This window comes from Colobus angolensis, unplaced genomic scaffold (assembly GCF_000951035.1).
Source record: "Colobus angolensis palliatus isolate OR3802 unplaced genomic scaffold, Cang.pa_1.0 Scaffold187, whole genome shotgun sequence".
NCBI lineage: Eukaryota > Metazoa > Chordata > Mammalia > Primates > Cercopithecidae > Colobus > Colobus angolensis.
This window is the reverse complement of record NW_012115010.1, coordinates 2,483,555-2,501,196: the sequence shown is the minus strand read 5'-3', so window position 1 is coordinate 2,501,196 and position 17,642 is coordinate 2,483,555. Positions and strand designations below refer to the sequence as shown.

At 42.8% G+C, this 17,642-nt stretch overlaps 1 protein-coding gene across 1 annotated transcript in view; it reads left to right on the top strand.

Moving 5' to 3' along the window:
• The window catches only part of LRRC37B (leucine rich repeat containing 37B), a 37,978-nt gene extending 21,081 nt beyond the window's left edge, over positions 1-16,897 (top strand). The window contains exons 9-14 of the mRNA XM_011940159.1: positions 3,754-3,872; positions 5,822-5,962; positions 7,334-7,632; positions 8,360-8,464; positions 11,612-11,649; positions 16,873-16,897. Coding sequence (XP_011795549.1) covers positions 3,754-3,872; positions 5,822-5,962; positions 7,334-7,632; positions 8,360-8,464; positions 11,612-11,649; positions 16,873-16,897 — 727 coding nt within the window. The remainder of the gene's footprint in view (positions 1-3,753; positions 3,873-5,821; positions 5,963-7,333; positions 7,633-8,359; positions 8,465-11,611; positions 11,650-16,872) is intronic.
• The last annotated feature ends 745 nt before the right edge of the window (positions 16,898-17,642 follow it).

Below are 17,642 nucleotides of genomic sequence, written 5' to 3'. Positions count from 1 at the left end.
TCAGCTTTTCAACTGCCCCCAGCCAGGGCCACGGAGGCCTGTGTCACTCTAGCACAAGCTGCCACCACCAACCACCCACATACACCCCAGCACACTTCGCACGGGACCACAGCCCCAGCCGTGCTGCTGAGGGCCAAGCACAAAGGCTCCAGTGAGCAAATGTTAAAGCTCCTGGTGGCCAGGCCTCCCCTTTCCCAGCCGCTACCACCCCACCCTGTGGGAAGTGGCCCTGACCATCTCCTCTAGGCCACAGCAGGCAGCCCTGGGGTCTCCAGACCCCTGCCCTGACCAGTAGGTCTGCAGCCCCAACATCTGCTTCCTCTGTCACCCGATCCAAAATCGATGAAATGGGGGGTCCTCTGGACTGGGCCACATTCACATTCCTCTCCCACTATGGCCCAGCCTGAAGCCTCTGGACCCCAGGCTCTGCTCTGCACCCCCTTGGTCAGCAGTACATGAAGGGCACAGACACCCTGGCAGAGATGAGCACACAGCCTTGGACACGGTCTAGGGCAAAGGGAAATGTGTGCCTGAATTTTGTAAACAAAAGTATTAAATGTCTTTCTACAAAAAGAAAAAAAAAATCAAGAACACTAGATGTAATGTCTGATGTTTGGTGATGTTTGATTGGATTCTCAATTTTTTTTTTTAATTTTTTTTTTTGAGACGGAGTCTTGCTCTGTCATCCAGGCTGGAGTGCAGTGGCCAGATCTCAGCTCACTGCAAGCTCTGCCTCCCGGGTTTATGCCATTCTCCTGCCTCAGCCTCCCGAGTAGCTGGGACTATAGGCGCCCGCCACCTCGCCCGGCTAGTTTTTTGTATTTTTTAGTAGAGACGGGGTTTCACCGTGTTAGCCAGGATGGTCTCGATCTCCTGACCTCGTGATCCGCCCATCTCGGCCTCCCAAAGTGCTGGGATTACAGGCTTGAGCCACCGCGCCCGGCCTGGATTCTCAATTTTTTAAGCCATGATATGATTAGGACAATTGTGAAAATGTGTATATGGACTACATATTAGGCAATGATAATATTATTAAGTTTCATTGGGTGATGATAGTATTCTGGTTATGTAGGAGAATGCCTTGGTTCTTGGGGGCTGCACACTGAAGTCTTTAATGGTGAAGGGTCATTATGTCTGCAACTGACTCTCACATGGCTTGTCTAGAACACGTGGAGAGCAAATGTGGTAAAGTATTAGCAACTGTTGATTCTAGATGAAAGTTATACAGGTGTTCATTAGACCATTTGAAAATGCTTCCCAGCCATCCTAAGGTTTAAAGAAAAAAAAAAGAAAATGTTTAAAATCAAAAGTTGGGGGCAGGAAAAGAATAACAAAACCTCTGGGCTCATGCCTATAATCCCAGCACTTTGGGAGGCCAAGGAGAAAGGGTTGCTTGAGCTCAGGAGTTCGAGACCAGCCTGGGCAACATGATGAAACCCCATCTCTACAAAATATACAAAAATGAGCCAGGTGTGGTGGCACACACCTGTAGTTCTAGCTACTCAGGAGGCTGAGGTGGGAGGATCACTTGAGCCCAGGAGACAGAGGCTTCAGTGAGCCAAGATTGTACCACTGCACTCAGCCTGTGTAACAGAGCGAGACCCAGCTTCAAAACAAACAAAAGAAACACCTTTGTGTCAGAGTTAAGGTTGCTGTATAATAAAATGCTGGGTTACGGTTCTGGGTCCAGTCCCCATGAAGATCAGAGGCTTCCCCTGGACCCAAAGGAGTAATACCAGTCACTTGTGATTATTCCTCTGTAGGTTTGAAAGATGTGTCAGGCCAACTTATTGGATGCAGTTTTAATCTAAAACTCTATACATTGTACCCCCAACTCATAGACTTCAGATATCCATGAAACACTCTTCTGTTTCCACAGTCTTAATGTGGCCCTAATAAAGCCATCCTTTTGGAGGACTCAGAAAAGTGCGCCCCCTCCCTCCCCACCCAAAACCTCTGTAACGTAATAATTATAGTCGTTAACATTTATTGAGCACTCACTGTGTGCCAGGCATTTTTCACGTATTGATTTCATTTAATCCTCAAAACTCATTAGAGGTAGGTACTATTATAACAAGGCCAAGGAACAGAGATTAAGCAGTTTTCCCAAATTCACGTTATTAGTGGAGCTGGGATTTAAGCCTAGTCTGGCTGTGGAATCTGTATTCTTAATGACCATGCTATACTGCCTAAGATTAACCTTTTACTCCAGTTACAGAGATTGTTTTTATCTCTCTGAAACTGCCCCCAATAAGCCATAACAATAAATTAATCAATTGACTTGGTTATCTCTTTTGCCCAAATTTATACTTTGAAAAAAATTCAAACATGCCAGAAAGATGAAAGAATAGTACAGAATCCAGTCAAAGATCAGGCACTGCATGTCATGTCTTCATTTCCTTTAATCTAAAACATTCCTCTACTTTCTTTGATCTTTCATGACGTTGGCATGTTTTAAGAGTCAAAGATAGTTGTCTTGTAAATTGTCCTACAATCTGGATTTCTCTGTTTCCTCATGATGAGATTCAAGTGAAGCATTTTTGGGAAGAATACTGCATAGGCGATGTATCCTTCCTGCCTCGGGATCGCAGGTGACCTGTAATATGAGGTTTGATCACTTGTTGAAGGTAATCTTCCAGGTCTCTCCATTGTAGTTATTTTGCTGGGTGTGGTGGCTCATGCTTGTAATCCCAGCACTTTGGAAGGCTGAGACGAGCAGATTGCTGGAGTCTAGGAGTTTTAGACTAGCCTGAGCAAAAGGTGAAACCCTGTGTCTGCTAAAAATACAAAAAAAAAAAAAAAATTAGCTGGGTGTGGTGGTGCAAGCCTATAGTCCCAGGGACTGAATTTGAAGGGTCACTTGAGCCCAGAGGAGTCAAGGCTACAGTGAGCTATGATTTTGCCACTATATTTCAGCCTGGGTGATAGAGTGAGACCTTGTCTCATTTTTTAAAAAAGTAATTTTTCCTATAGTTAATAAATAATGTGTGAGGTAGTACTTAGATCAGTGAAGATCCTGTTCTCAGATGTCTTTTCACCCAGCTGTCCATCAGTGATAATCCTTGTCTGAATCAATTTTTATTACTGGTGGTTGCAAAGTGACACTTTTTAAAATTCTGTCATTCCTTCCACATTTATTATCTGGCTTTATTTCATTAAAGAACAACTCCCCTTCTTTATTTTTTAATATCATTCTTCATTGATTATTTTTTATATATTAGTTATGTTATAGCTTATTATTGTTATTCTTTTGAATGCTCAAATTGTCCAGATTTGACCAATGCAATCTCTGTTATTTTTTTAACCCCACAATCCACGTTGAACTAAGCTATTTTTAATGCCCAGAGTAATTTCTAGTATTTCCCACTCCCAACAGGAATTGAGAAAGGGCCTCCAGAAGTTGGGGACTTATTCAGACTCTTCTTAGAAGTCTACCTTCTTCCCGTGTACTTTCAGCCCAAAGTGAGACTTTTGAGTTGGGAAGAAATACTTCTGAAATAAACTACTGATCAGCGTCACCCAATTCTAATCCCAACCACCTTTATTCTAAGCATACCATACTCACTGCCATGCTGACCCTTCAGTTGGGCACCTCTGTCCTCCTTCCTATTGGCCCTCTAGTTCCTACCCAACTGTTCAGTCCACAGGCCTCAATAACACCTTTTCGCCCAGCCCTCTGGTAGCATTGGGCTGCCTCCTTTACCTACTCAACCGCTTTACCACTAATTTATTGTTCTCTGTTTTCATCTATAGGATCTTACCTAGCCATATGGCCTGCTGCCTCTGCCAATTTAAAAACAGCATTGAGGCTGTCTGCAAGACAGTCAAGCTGCATTGCAACAGTGCATGTCTGACAAGCACCATACACTGTCGTGAGTCCAAATTGCCTGGTGATCAATTGTTACATTATTTTAAGTATTTGTTTTTAAACTTTTTATTTTTAATTGATAAATTTGTAAAGTGATGATATAATTGCTTTATTTTTATTTACTCATTCAGAGTTAAACTCCCTCAATTTCTGAACTATTCCCTTGCTGAGAGTCAGGTTCTCAGTTATTATTAGAAAATGTAATAATAGAACTGTTCCATATTCATAAAGGACCAAGACAAAGGAATGGGAAGACTAGGAAATAACATTAACATCCACACACTGTGTACTGTGCTCTCTGCTTGGTGCTTTGCCCCCAGTGATAATTTCTTCATACAGTGCAATGTAGTTTGTAAGCTGGTTTTATATCCATGAGATCTCAAGTACTCTCGGCCTTATAGGACAGATGTAGATCCGGTTTTTTTTGTTTTTGTTTTTACAATTTTATAAGAGTACAAGTGATGCTATTTTATTTGAAGCCTGAGAGCTTCTGGTTCCATAACCAGAAATTGCTACCTGGCTCTTGTAATGGAATGAGGGATTTTCCAAGCTTAGACCATCCAACTCTGAACTTGCTCTGAATCTCAAACCTTTCTATTCACAGAACAAATGCTCAAGTGCTTTCAGGAGTTTTTCTGTAGATTAGGTTTATTAGCACCAACTTCATGACTTCTAAAATGTGACTGCTTTCATGTCCAGATAGCTTGAATACAGGCATCTACCAGTGATATGGGGTGGATGATGAATAATGCTTGGCTACTTATTTAAAGAAAATGTTGCTTATTTTTCAAAACTTTTTTTTACCAATTATATTCTTCCCTTCTCCCCAAGAGGTGGGCAGAAAAGCATTGGTAGTCTCCTTTTACAAATGAGGAAAAACAAGATCAGAGGTGCTAAGTGCTGTACCTTGTGCCAGCTCTTCTGTCCCAATTCTGGGTTCTCCCCAAGCCCATCTTTCTCCTTTCTCACAATCTTTACTTCTTCCTCTGACCCTCAGCACCACCCAAAATACTTTTAATTCTGGAAAAGAAAGCCAGCTGCACACTGGCACATTTGACCTTCATGCAGTCAGAAGCTTTGGATGATTCCACATCCAAAATATTAGAGATGAAATGAAAGCAAAGTAGGCATCTGACGAAAGTTGCTTTTTCCCTTCTTAATTTTAGGACCTCAAGTAATGTTTATCCAGAAACTGCTGTCATACCATAGATTCATTGTACATTCAACAACATAAGCATACAATCTGGCAAATTAAAAATCTCTTAACCTACACCCTGAATCCCTGCCCAAATTTAAGAAAAGGATTAGGGTGGACACAGTGTTTTTTCCATGTCGCATCTTCATGTCGCGTCTTCTGTAATGGGGCTACAGTATGTGGGAGCAGAGAATGGGGTGGGTGGGTGGCGCGTGTGCCAGATGAGGATCTATCAGCAATGGGAGGGATCCTCCACTTTAGCATCTCCACCCTGCTCCTCTCAGAGGACTGCCTTTCATTGCATTCAGCTGTGATGGTAGCGAGAATACAGGCACACCGAGGACAAGGAGAGAGGGAGCCTTGTGCTCTCTCTGCATCTGAGGCAGGACAGCACAGGGTACGGAGCAGTCTGCAGAGAGGCCAGCTCATCAGGTCGTCATGGTAGCACTTGTCTTCCACCTTGAGCTTTGACTGAGCACTGGGCAACTGGCCCCTGGGGGTCAACAGAATAATCCTAAGCAGACTTACTCTGTGTCACACTATGGAATGTTCCAAGTAGGTGGCCATGTTTTCAAAAGATGTTTTTTCCTCCTTTTGTTGCCATTTCATAGGTTTAGGATTGGGTGTATGTTTCTGCTCTGAATGGCACTCGAATGTTTGCTGATTCCTACTCTGTGTGACTGGGGCGTACAGCTGTGGACTGATGCATGCCGTCCCATCATCTTTCATGACCAAAGCAGTCTCTTCTTTTTTCACAGCTGAAGAAGCATCCATAGGGAATCCAGAAGGAGTGTTCATGAAGGTGTTACAGGCCCGGAAGAAGCACACGAGCACTGAGCTGATTATTGAGCCGGAGGCGCCCTCAGACAGCAGTGGCATCAACTTGTCAGGCTTTGGGAGTGAGCAGCTAGACACCAATGATGAGAGTGAGGTTATCAGTGCACTAAGTTACATCTTGCCTTATTTCTCAGCAGGAAATCTAGATGCGGAATCAATGTTGTTACCATTCATGAAACTACTCTTTTCTAATGCGCAAGATGGAGATAGGCCCCTGAGTATTTTGAAAAACAATACAAAGGGCCCCTCTCTTCAACTTGCATCCAACAACTCAAGTTATGAAAATAAATTGAGAAAGCTGTATTTGCTAGAAAATGTGTTACATGCAGAAACACAAGAAAAAATCGATGAAGTTAAAAGGGAAGAAAAAACTGCCATGCTTATGCAGACCAGCCTTCTAGGTAAGAAATTTAAACGCCAAATATTTGAAAAGAAATCAGAAAGTATCCAACCACAGGAAAACAGCCTGATAAAGATTCAAACTGTAGGCAAAAACCTGCAGAGAGTGAACAGAGGCCTCCTGGGCCCAAGGAGCATCCAGAAAAGGCACTTCAAAGAGGTGGGAAAGCAGAGCACCAGGAGGGAGGAGGGTGCACAGGCATTTGTGGAGAACGCTGCCCAAGAAAAAAGGCTCAGGAGCCCAGTCCCAGGGGAGCTGGAACAGCCTCACATAGAGCAGGGGCCCGAGAAGTTAGCAGGAAATGCCATCTACATGAAGCCTTCATTCACCCAAGAGCATAAGGCGGCAGTCTCCTCTGTGCTGAAACCCTTCTCCATGGGCGAGCCTTCTGCTTCCACCCCTGCAAAAGCCCTACCTCAGGTCAGAGACAGATCAAAAGACTCAACCTACAGTATTTTAATTTTAGAAAATGCAGAGGCTAGAGTTAAGAATGCAAAGGCTGCTAGACCAATCGTACATTCCAGAAAAAACTACCGCTATCATAAAACTCGCTCCCGTGTGGCCCACAGAACACCCAAGGCCAAAAAGAGTCGAAATTTGAGAAAGAAAAGTTATCTCGATAGACTGATGCTTGCAAACAGGCTGCCATTCTCTGCAGTGAACAGCCTCATAAATTCCCCTTCACAAAGGGCTTTTTTGCCTTTAGTAGACCTGAGTCCTAAGGAAAATCCTTTTCCTAAACTATTTGATGCTTCAGAACGTGTTCTCTTAGAGAACACTAATGTAAAAGACACAACTGCAAGAAATACCTTCGAAGAAAACATTTTTATGGAAACCACTACTATGCCAGAAGGCACCATCTCTGAAAACACAAACTACAATCCTCCTCCTGAGGCAGATTCTGCTGGGATTGCGTTCAACTTAGGGCCAACTGTTAAACAAACCAATCCAACACAATGGGAATACAACAAGGTGGGCACTGACCTGCCCCCCGAGCCCAAAAGCTTCAATTATCCATTGCTGTCATCCCCAGGTGATCAGTTTGAAATTCAGCTAACCCAGCAGCTACAGTCCCTCATCCCCACCGAGGATGTGAGAAGGTTTATTTCTCATGTTATCCGGATCTTAAAGATGGACTGCTCTGACACCCGTGTGCAACTGACCTGTGCCAAGCTCATCTCCAGGACAGGCCTCCTGATGAAACTTCTTAGTGAGCAGCAGGAAGTAAAGGCGTCCAAGGTAGAATGGGATACGGACCAATGGAAAACTGGGAACTATATTAATGAGAGCATGGAAACCCAGAGTGAACAGAAAGAGCAGAAGTCGAGCGAGGTGAGGACCACACAGAAACATGAGACCCAGATTTCCCATCATTTAGTGTATGCCAGGAAAGTGCCCACACCAGAGAACCTGGAATTCCCAGGCCATAGCTCGTCTTGGCCATGTAACTTTGGCCATGACTGTGATCTCCCATTTTGCTCATTTAGAGAGAGAAATAGATTAGTACACAAGATGAACTGTAGGTGAGGTGGGGTGGCTCATGCCTGTAATCCCAGCACTTTGGGAGGCCGAGGTGGGTGGATCACTTGAGGTCAGGAGTTTGAGACCAGCTTGGCCAACATAGTGAAACCCTGTCTCCACAAAAATAAAAAAAAATTAGCTGGGGTGATGACACATGCCTGTAGTCCCAGCTACTCGAGAGGCTGAGATGGGAGGATCACCTGAACCCAGGGAAGTGGAGTCTGTAGTGAACCGTGATCACACCACTGCACTCCAGCCTGGGTGACAGGGTGAGACTCTGTCTCAAAAAAAAATAAAAAACAACCTGTAAGCTACTCACCTGGAATACTGGGGTTTTGAGAAGTTAGCTTCCATTCTCTCTCTATTTTTTTTTAATTGTTCTTTCCTTTTTTTTTTTTTTTTTTTTAGAATTTCTCTTTATCCTTCTTGTTCTATTAACTAATTGATATTTCTGATTGTGGGTGTATTTCTTAATCGCAAAGCATTCCTCCATTAATCTCTATTGCTCTTCTCTAGTTTTTTTTTTTTTTTTTTTTAGCTCATGAAACACGTTCCAGGATGTGCTTTTGACAACAGACTCATCTTGGCAGGATCTGTGACTGTAATACTAACAACTGTGGTTATAAGTTTTTGTCTCATTATGGTAAGGACAATAATTCAGGTTTTCAGAATGCAGTCCTGTCTTTTTGTGGATTCAGAGCTCACAAACTGAAAACCGAAGCCACTTTCCCACCTGCTGCTACTTGACATTCTTTTTCAGTCCTTTAAGGCTGAGGTATACTTTGTTCTTTTACTGCAGTGTATATTCCAGGATTTTAAAGGATCCTCGCTTCCAGGAGGTCTCTGTGAATTGAAACCAAGTTAATCCCACTAGACTATTTTAAGAAGTTGATATAATAGCAAAATTTCTCCCACGTAAAACGATGTCAACAATTAGATGTACTCACCAAGTCACCCCTTACTCTGCCACTAATTTATTTCCTTGTTGCTGAAATGATGAGAGACGTATAATCTCCACCCTCACGGAGTTGTCGTCACCCTGGAGAGGAAGGAGACAGCCAACAGAGAGAACTGTTGTCTTGTAGACTTACTAGATTCACACAGTGTCATATCCTTCTCCAGTGTGTAAGGCATTGTCTAAATAGGTCCAGTTAAAGCACTACAGAGTAGCCATTTTTTAAAAAAATTGTTGGCCACATTTTTAAGTTCACAGGGGAGGGGCAATGTCTCATACTCCAGCCCTCCTGAGCCTAGGCCCTCTGTGAGATATGTCACCATTACTTGGACACCATATGAGACATTCCCCCTCGGATCAGAGATGCTCAACCTGCATTAACATGTCTAAAGCCTACATCTGGCTACTCTGGGGCGAGTCCTGTTCACAGTGCCCATTCCTGAAGCTTGCCTCTGTTTGCCTTTTGTTCGGTTACATGATGTGTTACTTTTCCCAAGAGGCCAGTGCTAGCATATTGAAAGAGTGATTTAATAAGCTGGCAACCTTGACGCCATACTCCCAATCCAACCTTATTTGCCTCATTTACCATTTCCATTATTGTGGCAGCCCTCCATTCCAGCCAGATCAGCCCCTCACCATACCCCAGTCACACCATCCGCATTTCTGCTCTTGTCTGTGCATTTGTCCATCTAAAATGCCCTTATTTCACTCTGCCTGTGGGAGTCCCATGAATCTCTCCAAAGCCAACTCAAGTTCATCTTTCTGCTTGAAACCTTCCCTGAATAGGCCAGGCGCAGTGGCTCACGCTTGTAATCCCAGCACTTTCAGAGGCTGAGGCGGCAGATCATGAGGTCAGGAGATCGAGACCATCCTGGCTAACACAGTGAAACCCTGTCTCTACTAAAAATACAAAAAATTAGCTGTGCGTGGTGGCAGGCGCATGTAGTCCCAGCTACTCGTGAGGCTGAGGCAGGAGAATGGCGTGAACCTGGGAGGCAGAGCATGCAGTGAGCCAAGATCGGGCCACTGCACTCGAGCTTTGGTGACAAAGCGAGACTCTGCCTCAAAAAACAAAAACAAAACAAAACAAAAAAACACCTTCCCTGAATATTCCAGCCCTCCTGAGCCTAGTCACTTTGTGAGATTTGTCCCCATTTCTTGGACACCATATGAGAGACTTCAGAGGCCGAAGTGGGAGGATTGTTTGAGCCTGGGAGGTTAAGGATGAAGTGAGCTGTGGTCATACCACCGCACTCTAGCCTGGACAACAGAGTGAGACCCTGTCTTAAAAATAGCTACCACCAAAAACTATCTTGGGATTTGAATAGGGTTACCTTAAATTTGTAGATTAATTTGAGAATTGACATCTGTACAACTTTCTGGGATCGTGGTATTTCATGTCATTTATTCATTTCTTGTAATGTCTTTCAGAAGAGTTTTAGGGTTTCCATCATACAGATCTTACACGTCTTTTGTTACATAACAGATCTTTGTATTTTTCTTCCTAAATACTTCATACATTTGTATTGCCATTGTAAATGGGACTTACTTCCATTTTCTAGTTAGTTATTGGTGGTACATCTGACAAGTATTTGACTTTTGTGTGCTGCTCTCTTGATTTTGTTTCTAGTCACCGTACTGAATTCTCATATTACTTCCAGTAAAATCTTAGTTGATTCTCTTAGGCTTCTTTGGCTAACATTTATTATTTTATATGCAAATAATGATAGTTTTGCCTCTTCCTTTTAAATACTTATACTGTTTCCTTCCTTTCCTTTCTCTTTTTTTCTTTCTCAGGGCCTTGTTGTCACCCAGACTGGAGAGCAATGGTGTAATCTAGCTCACTGTAACCTCAAACTCCTGGGCTTAGGGGATCCTCCTGCCTCAGCTTCCAGAGTGGCTGGGACTACAGGCAGGCAGTGAAATTTTAAAACTTTTTTTGTAAACACAAGGTCTCGCTATGTTGCCCAGGCTGGTTTTCCTGCCACTTTAGAGCAGGTTTCCTTTTTTTTCATACTTTTAAGAGTTTTTTATTAGGAATTGTCCATTGAATGTTAGCTAAAACAGTCAATAAAATGCATTAAGTGTCAGCTGCATGCAAGACCCTAAGTTAGATACAGTTAACCCTCTTCATCAGCAGGTCCACATCTTCAGATTCAACTGGATGAGGTGAATATTTGAAAAAGGAAACAATAAAAATACAAATAGAAAGTACAGTATAACAACTGTTGCCATTGTACAATATCTATACATTTTATTAGTGATGACCTAAAGTACATGGGACCAGGCATGGTGACTCACACTTGTAGTCCCAACACTTTGGGAGGCCAACCTGGGCAGCATAGTGAGACCTTGTCTTCAATAAAAACAAAAAAAAATAGCCAGGTGTGGTGGTATGCACCTGTAGTCCCAGCTACCCAAGAGACTGAGGTGGGAGGATCATTGGAGCCCAGGAGGTTGAGGCTGCAGTGAGCTGTGATTGTGACACTGCACTCCAGCCTAAGTGACAGAGGACGATCCTATCTCCAAGTAAGTAAATAAAGTATTTGGGGAGATGTGTGTTGGTTATATGCAAATACTGCACCATTATAAGGGATTGAGCATCCACCGATTCTGGTATGGTGTGGGGGCGGTATCCTAGAACCAGTCCCCCGCAGGATAGCAAGGATGACTGAACTGTGGAAGAATCACAGCTCTGTTGAACAGCATACAATTCCTGTCTTCAAAAAACTTATCAGGTAGATGAGACTTAAAATGAATAAAAGGAATGAATACAGATTTGGAGATAGTGGTTGTTGTGATGGATAATCTCAATTGTGTTTTCTTCCAAAACAGATTTATTGCCACAGAAGGGCATCAAAGGAAGCTGAAGAAGCCTCATCAGTGTTAGAACCCTGAGCCCAAGTTAAGGCATCCAGATGGCCTGGAGCCATATTTTTTAAATGTTATTATTAAATATTGTTTTTTTGCTGGTTGAATCAATGATAACATTCTTTACTTTGTCGTTGTGTTTCTCAAAATGAGGATTTTTAACAATAATAAAAATAAAGCTTGTTAGATCATTTTTAATTTTAATAAATTGCTTCCTGAATATTTGACTAAAGAGAAAACTAGGCCAATCTAAGCGGAGTCCAAATGAAGTAGAAAGTCCATAGAGAACGAGGAAAAAAGGAAATTGTTGAACCACGGACACAGTAAAAGGAAAAGACTGGCCGGGCGCAATGACTCACACCTGTAATCCCAGCACTTTGGGAGGCTGAGCTGGGTGGATCGCTTGAGCCCAGGAGTTCGGGCAACCTGACAAAACTCCCATCTCTACCAAAAATACACAAAAATTAGCCAGGCGTGGTGGTGTGCACCTATAGTCCTATCTACTTGGTAGGCTGAGTTGGGAGTATCACTCGAACCTGGGAGGTTGCAGTGAGCTGAGGTTGAGCCGTTACACCCCAACCTGGGGGGTGACAGGATGAAAGAGTGAGACCCTGTCTTTAAAAAAAAAAAAAAAAAGAAGAAGAAGAAGAAGAAAGCAAAGAAAAAAATGTATATTTGTGACAAGGTCTGTTTCTGTCTCCCAAGCTGGAGTGCAATGGCAGAATCATAGCTCACTGCAGCCTCAAACTCCTGGGCTCAAGGCATCCTCCTGCCTTAAAGGCCCCCGGAAGGGTTGGGATTACAGGAAGAAGCCACTGCGAGGCTAGATTTTTTTTTTTTTTTTTTGACGGAGTGTTTGACTCTCACCCAGGCTGGAGTGCAGTGGTGCAATCTCGGCTCACTGCAACCTCTGCCTCCCAGGCTCAAGCGATCCTCCTGCCTCAGCTTCTCAAGTAGCTGGAACTACAGGCACGTGCCACCAAGCCTGGTGAATTTTTGTATTTTTTGTAAAGAAGGGGTCTCAATATGTTGCCCAGGCTGGTCTTGAATTCCTGGGTTACAGTGATCCACCCACCTTGGCCTCCCAAAGTGCTGGGATTACAGGTGTGAGTCACCATGACTGGCCAAAAAAAAGTTGAAGTGTTAAAATCAAAAAGAAAATTCACCAAGCCATTTTGCATATTTTTCTGGAAAGATAAAGGTGTGTATATATATATATATATATATATATACACACACACACACATATATATAGAGAGAGAGATACAGATAGATCTGAACTATATACCTTATAGTATCAGTTGGGTATAACTTTGTTGCAGAAAGGACAAAGGAAACTGATTAGGGTTAAGGCACATATATGTATGTGTATATATATGTGTGTGTATATATATGTATATATGTGTGTGTGTTTGTTTTCCCAATTCCTCACACCACTCCTTTTTATTAGTTTTTATTGAGATGTAATTTATACACCATAAATTCACCCATTTAAATAAGTGCAGAATTTAGTGGGTTTTAGTATAGCATTCACAAGGCTGTACAGCCATCACCACTATTTAATTCCAGAACATTTTCATCACCCCAGAAAGAAGCCCCAGAATCACTGACCCTACTCCCCATTTCCTCTCCCATTTCCTGGCAAGTATTTACTTACTTCCTATGAATTTGCCCATTTGGGACATTTCATATAAATGAAATCATAAAATACATGATTTCACTAAAGACTTTTGTGTGTGACTTCAAACAGTTAAGTAGGCATAACGTAACATTTAAACTCTAATCACTGCCCCCTCCCCCTACCTTTTTTTTGAGACAGGGTCTCACTCTGTCTTCCCAGCTGGAGTGCAGTGGTCTGATCACGGCTCACTGCAGCCTTAACCTCCCCAGGCTCAGGTGATCCTCCTACCTCAGTCTCATAAGTAACTGGGACCACAGGCACACACCACCACACTACTGGCTAATTTTTGCATTGTTTGCAGAGACAGGATTTCGCTATGTTGCCCAGGCTGATCTTGAACTCATGGACTCAAGTGATCCTCCTACCTCAGCCTCCCAAAGTACTGGGATCGCAGGCATCAGCTACCACACCTGGTTATCTTTAACCATTTTTAAGTGTACAATTCAGTAGTGTTAAGTACATTCACATTGTTCTGCAACAAATCTCCAGAACTTTTTCATGTTCCCAAATTGAAACTCTGTACCTGTTAAACACTAACTCCCCATTCTCTCCTTCTCCCAGCCCACAGTAACCACCCTTCTACTTTCTGTTTCTGTGAATCTGACCACTCATGTGAGTAGAATCACACAGTATTTCTCCTTTGGTAACTGGCTTATTTCGCTTAGCATAATGCCGTCAAGGGTTCTCCATGTCGGAATTTCCTTCCTTTCAAGGCTGAAGAATACATCCATTATATGGATCAATCACATTTGTGTTATCCATTCATCAGTTAATGCACATGGAGGTTGTTTCCACCTTTTGGTCATTGAGAATAATGCTGCTGCATACATATGTGTATACGTTTCTGAATGATTATATGTTTGCAATTCTTTTGACTATATATGTATGAATAGAATTACTAGGTCATATAGTAGCTCTAAGTTGAACTTTTTGACTAACTTCCAAAGTATTTTCCACAGTGCTACATGGTTTTACTTTCTCCAGTTTCCCCAAATCCTCTCCAACACTTTTTATTTTTATTTTTTTTTAACAATTACACCCATGCTAGTGAATGTGAAGTGGCATCTCATTGTGGTTTGGATTTTATTTTAATTTTTAAAATCAAAAGAATATACTTGGCCTTAGGTGATGGCTCACGCCTGTAATCCCAGCATTTTGGGGGGCCAAGGTGGGTGGATCACCTGAGTTTAGGAGTTCAAGACTAGCCTGGCCAACATGGTGAAACCCCGTCTCTACTAAAAATACAAAAATTAGCTGGGTGTGGTGGCAGGTGCCTGTAATCCCAACTACTCAGGAGGCTTGAGGCAGGAGAATGGCATAAACCCGGGAGGCAGAGCTTGCAGTGAGCTGAGATCTGGCCACTGCACTCCAGCCTGGGTGACAGAGCGAGACTCTGTCTCAAAAAAACATAAAAAATAAAAAAAAAATTCATTTTAACCACTTGTACTACCCTAGTCTCTCTGAGAAAAACATGACATGCCTTACTTCAAAGAAAAAGGAGTCCTTTTTCCTCACAAATATTTCCTCATAAACTTTATTTTTTAAATGCTTTTAAAACCAGATTCTAATTTAACTAATCTAGATTTGCAAAATTATAAAGAAAATGTCTTGCCAGTTGTTGCTTCGGTTATGCTCATTTCACAATTTAGTACATTGCAACTATGTATTTAATACAAAGCAGCCTTGGCGTGGGGCGGGGAGTGTTTAACAAAATGCATCTCAGCACCAGCCTAGAGAAACTTTTCTGTGTGAAAAGAGAAGAGGGGGCCGGGCGCGGTGGCTCAAGCCTGTAATCCCAGCACTTTGGGAGGCCGAGATGGGTGGATCACGAGGTCAGGAGATCGAGACCATCCTGGCTAACACGGCGAAACCCCATCTCTACTAAAAGTACAAAAAACTAGCCCGGCGAGGTGGCGGGCGCCTGGAGTCCCAGCTACTTGGGGGGCTGAGGCAGGAGAATGGCATAAACCCGGGAGGCAGAGCTTGCAGTGAGCTGAGATCTGGCCACTGCACTCCAGCCTGGGTGACAGAGCGAGACTCTGTCTCAAAAAAACATAAAAAATAAAAAAAAAATTCATTTTAACCACTTGTACTACCCTAGTCTCTCTGAGAAAAACATGACATGCCTTACTTCAAAGAAAAAGGAGTCCTTTTTCCTCACAAATATTTCCTCATAAACTTTATTTTTTAAATGCTTTTAAAACCAGATTCTAATTTAACTAATCTAGATTTGCAAAATTATAAAGAAAATGTCTTGCCAGTTGTTGCTTCGGTTATGCTCATTTCACAATTTAGTACATTGCAACTATGTATTTAATACAAAGCAGCCTTGGCGTGGGGCGGGGAGTGTTTAACAAAATGCATCTCAGCACCAGCCTAGAGAAACTTTTCTGTGTGAAAACAGAAGAGGGGTTACCATGGAGAAATTCGTTATGGATTTTGGGAGGGCCTTTTCCTCAGAAATAGAGTGAAAAGTGAAAGTCGCTGTGTAAGAAATCTGATACTGACGCTGTGTGACAGAAGTCTGTCCAAAAGTTCATCTTCGGCGATTGTGTCCAGATGATCAACTACACATCTTCTGCAATAGGTGACACGAAACTGCATTTCCCAAGCAAGGCAAAGCAATCACATGAGTTAAGACGCCCGTTCAGCGGTCTTGTACTTTTATTTTTGATTTAACCAAAACAATTTTGAATCGGATAAATTACCAAAGTTGGTTGGGTCTCGTTTGGCTTTTTGCTTTGCTTTTTAATCAGCCATTTACCAGCAGCTGTTGCACGGGTCCATTAGCACTCGAAGAATAAAAACAAACACACAGGACCAGATAAGGTTCCCCTACTAACCCAAATGATCCGTTTCCTTAACACAATTTAAAAACCACAGCTAGGGAAAAAAGGCATGTTTTTGTGTGTGTTTGTGTGCCACAATCTGTCCAAATCCTTAATTCCCTTTTAAGGAATAGATATACAATAAAAATCTGAAAGAAACCTCATTAGAAATGCAAAGAGGTTTGCAAAACAAGAGGCTTCTTTCATTCCAGAAAATCACCGCAAAACAAGGGGAGAAAAATGAATGCAATGGATATGTGTTTGCCAAAGTTTCTATCCTGCCCAGTGGAGATACTGTACTGCACACAATTTTTAAAGAGGAAAAGAAGGGGTTGGTTGGTGGGGGAGAGAGATCGAGTGAGTGTGGCCTGCAAACTGCAACAATGCAATCTCCATTTTGAACAATGCACCTCTTTCCTCTTGTAAATCTAGTATTTTTGCCACTTGATGTGTCCTTGCATTTCCCCTATTTCGGTGGTCAGCGGGGTTGGGGGGCGATCAGAGCAGGATGCACAGCACAGGAGTGAGCAAGGGGAAGGGGGGAAGGCAGAGGAGGTAGGGAAGGAATCTGCAGCAATTGGGCTGGGTGGGTACCTGGAGTGCTACTGTAGGCGGATCCCCTGTGGTCAGGAGTTCGAGACTGGCCTGGCCAACATGATGAAACCCCATCTCTACTAAAAATACAAAAATTAGCTGGGCGTGGAGGTGCGCACCTGTAATCCCAGCTACTCAGGAGGCTGAGGCTGGAGAATCGCTTAAACCAGGGAGGTGGATGTTGCAGTGAGACGAGATCACGCCACTGCACTCCAGCCTGGGCAACAAGAGCAAAACTCCATCTCAAAACAAACAAAAAATCAAGATGGCTACTTCCTTTTTTTCTTTTTCTTTTTGTTTTTTGAGATGGAGTCTCCCTCTTTTGCCAGGCTGGAGTGCAGTGGCACCATCTCGGCTGACTGCAACTTCTGCCTCCCAGGTTCAAGTGATTCTCCTACCTCAGCCTCCTGCGTAGCTGGGACTACAGGCACGTGCCACCACACCCAGCTAATTTTTGTATTTTAAGTAGAGACTGGGTTTCACCATGTTGGCCAGGATGGTCTTGATCTCTTGACCTCATGATCCTCCCGCCTCAGCCTCCCAAAGTGTTGGGATTACAGGCGTGAGCCACTGCGCCTGGCCAAGGCCACTACTTTCTATCAACTCTTTATCATAATTCATTTAATGAAAAAGAGGCAAATGACTATAGAAATGTAATAATATTAATATTTTTACAGAGATACTGGCAGATGTTGAAGGGCTCTAAAAAACAGAAAATGAAGAGATGCTAGGGTTTTTTCCCCATGATTACAATTACAGTACAGTAATGTAGGGCAAGTTTAGAATAAGCCTTATTACTGCTGGTACTCTAAATATTGATTGGTTATTTCGTCCTAAATTTCCTTTTTTTTTTTTTTTCTGAGACAGAGGCTTGCTCTGTCACCCAGGCTGG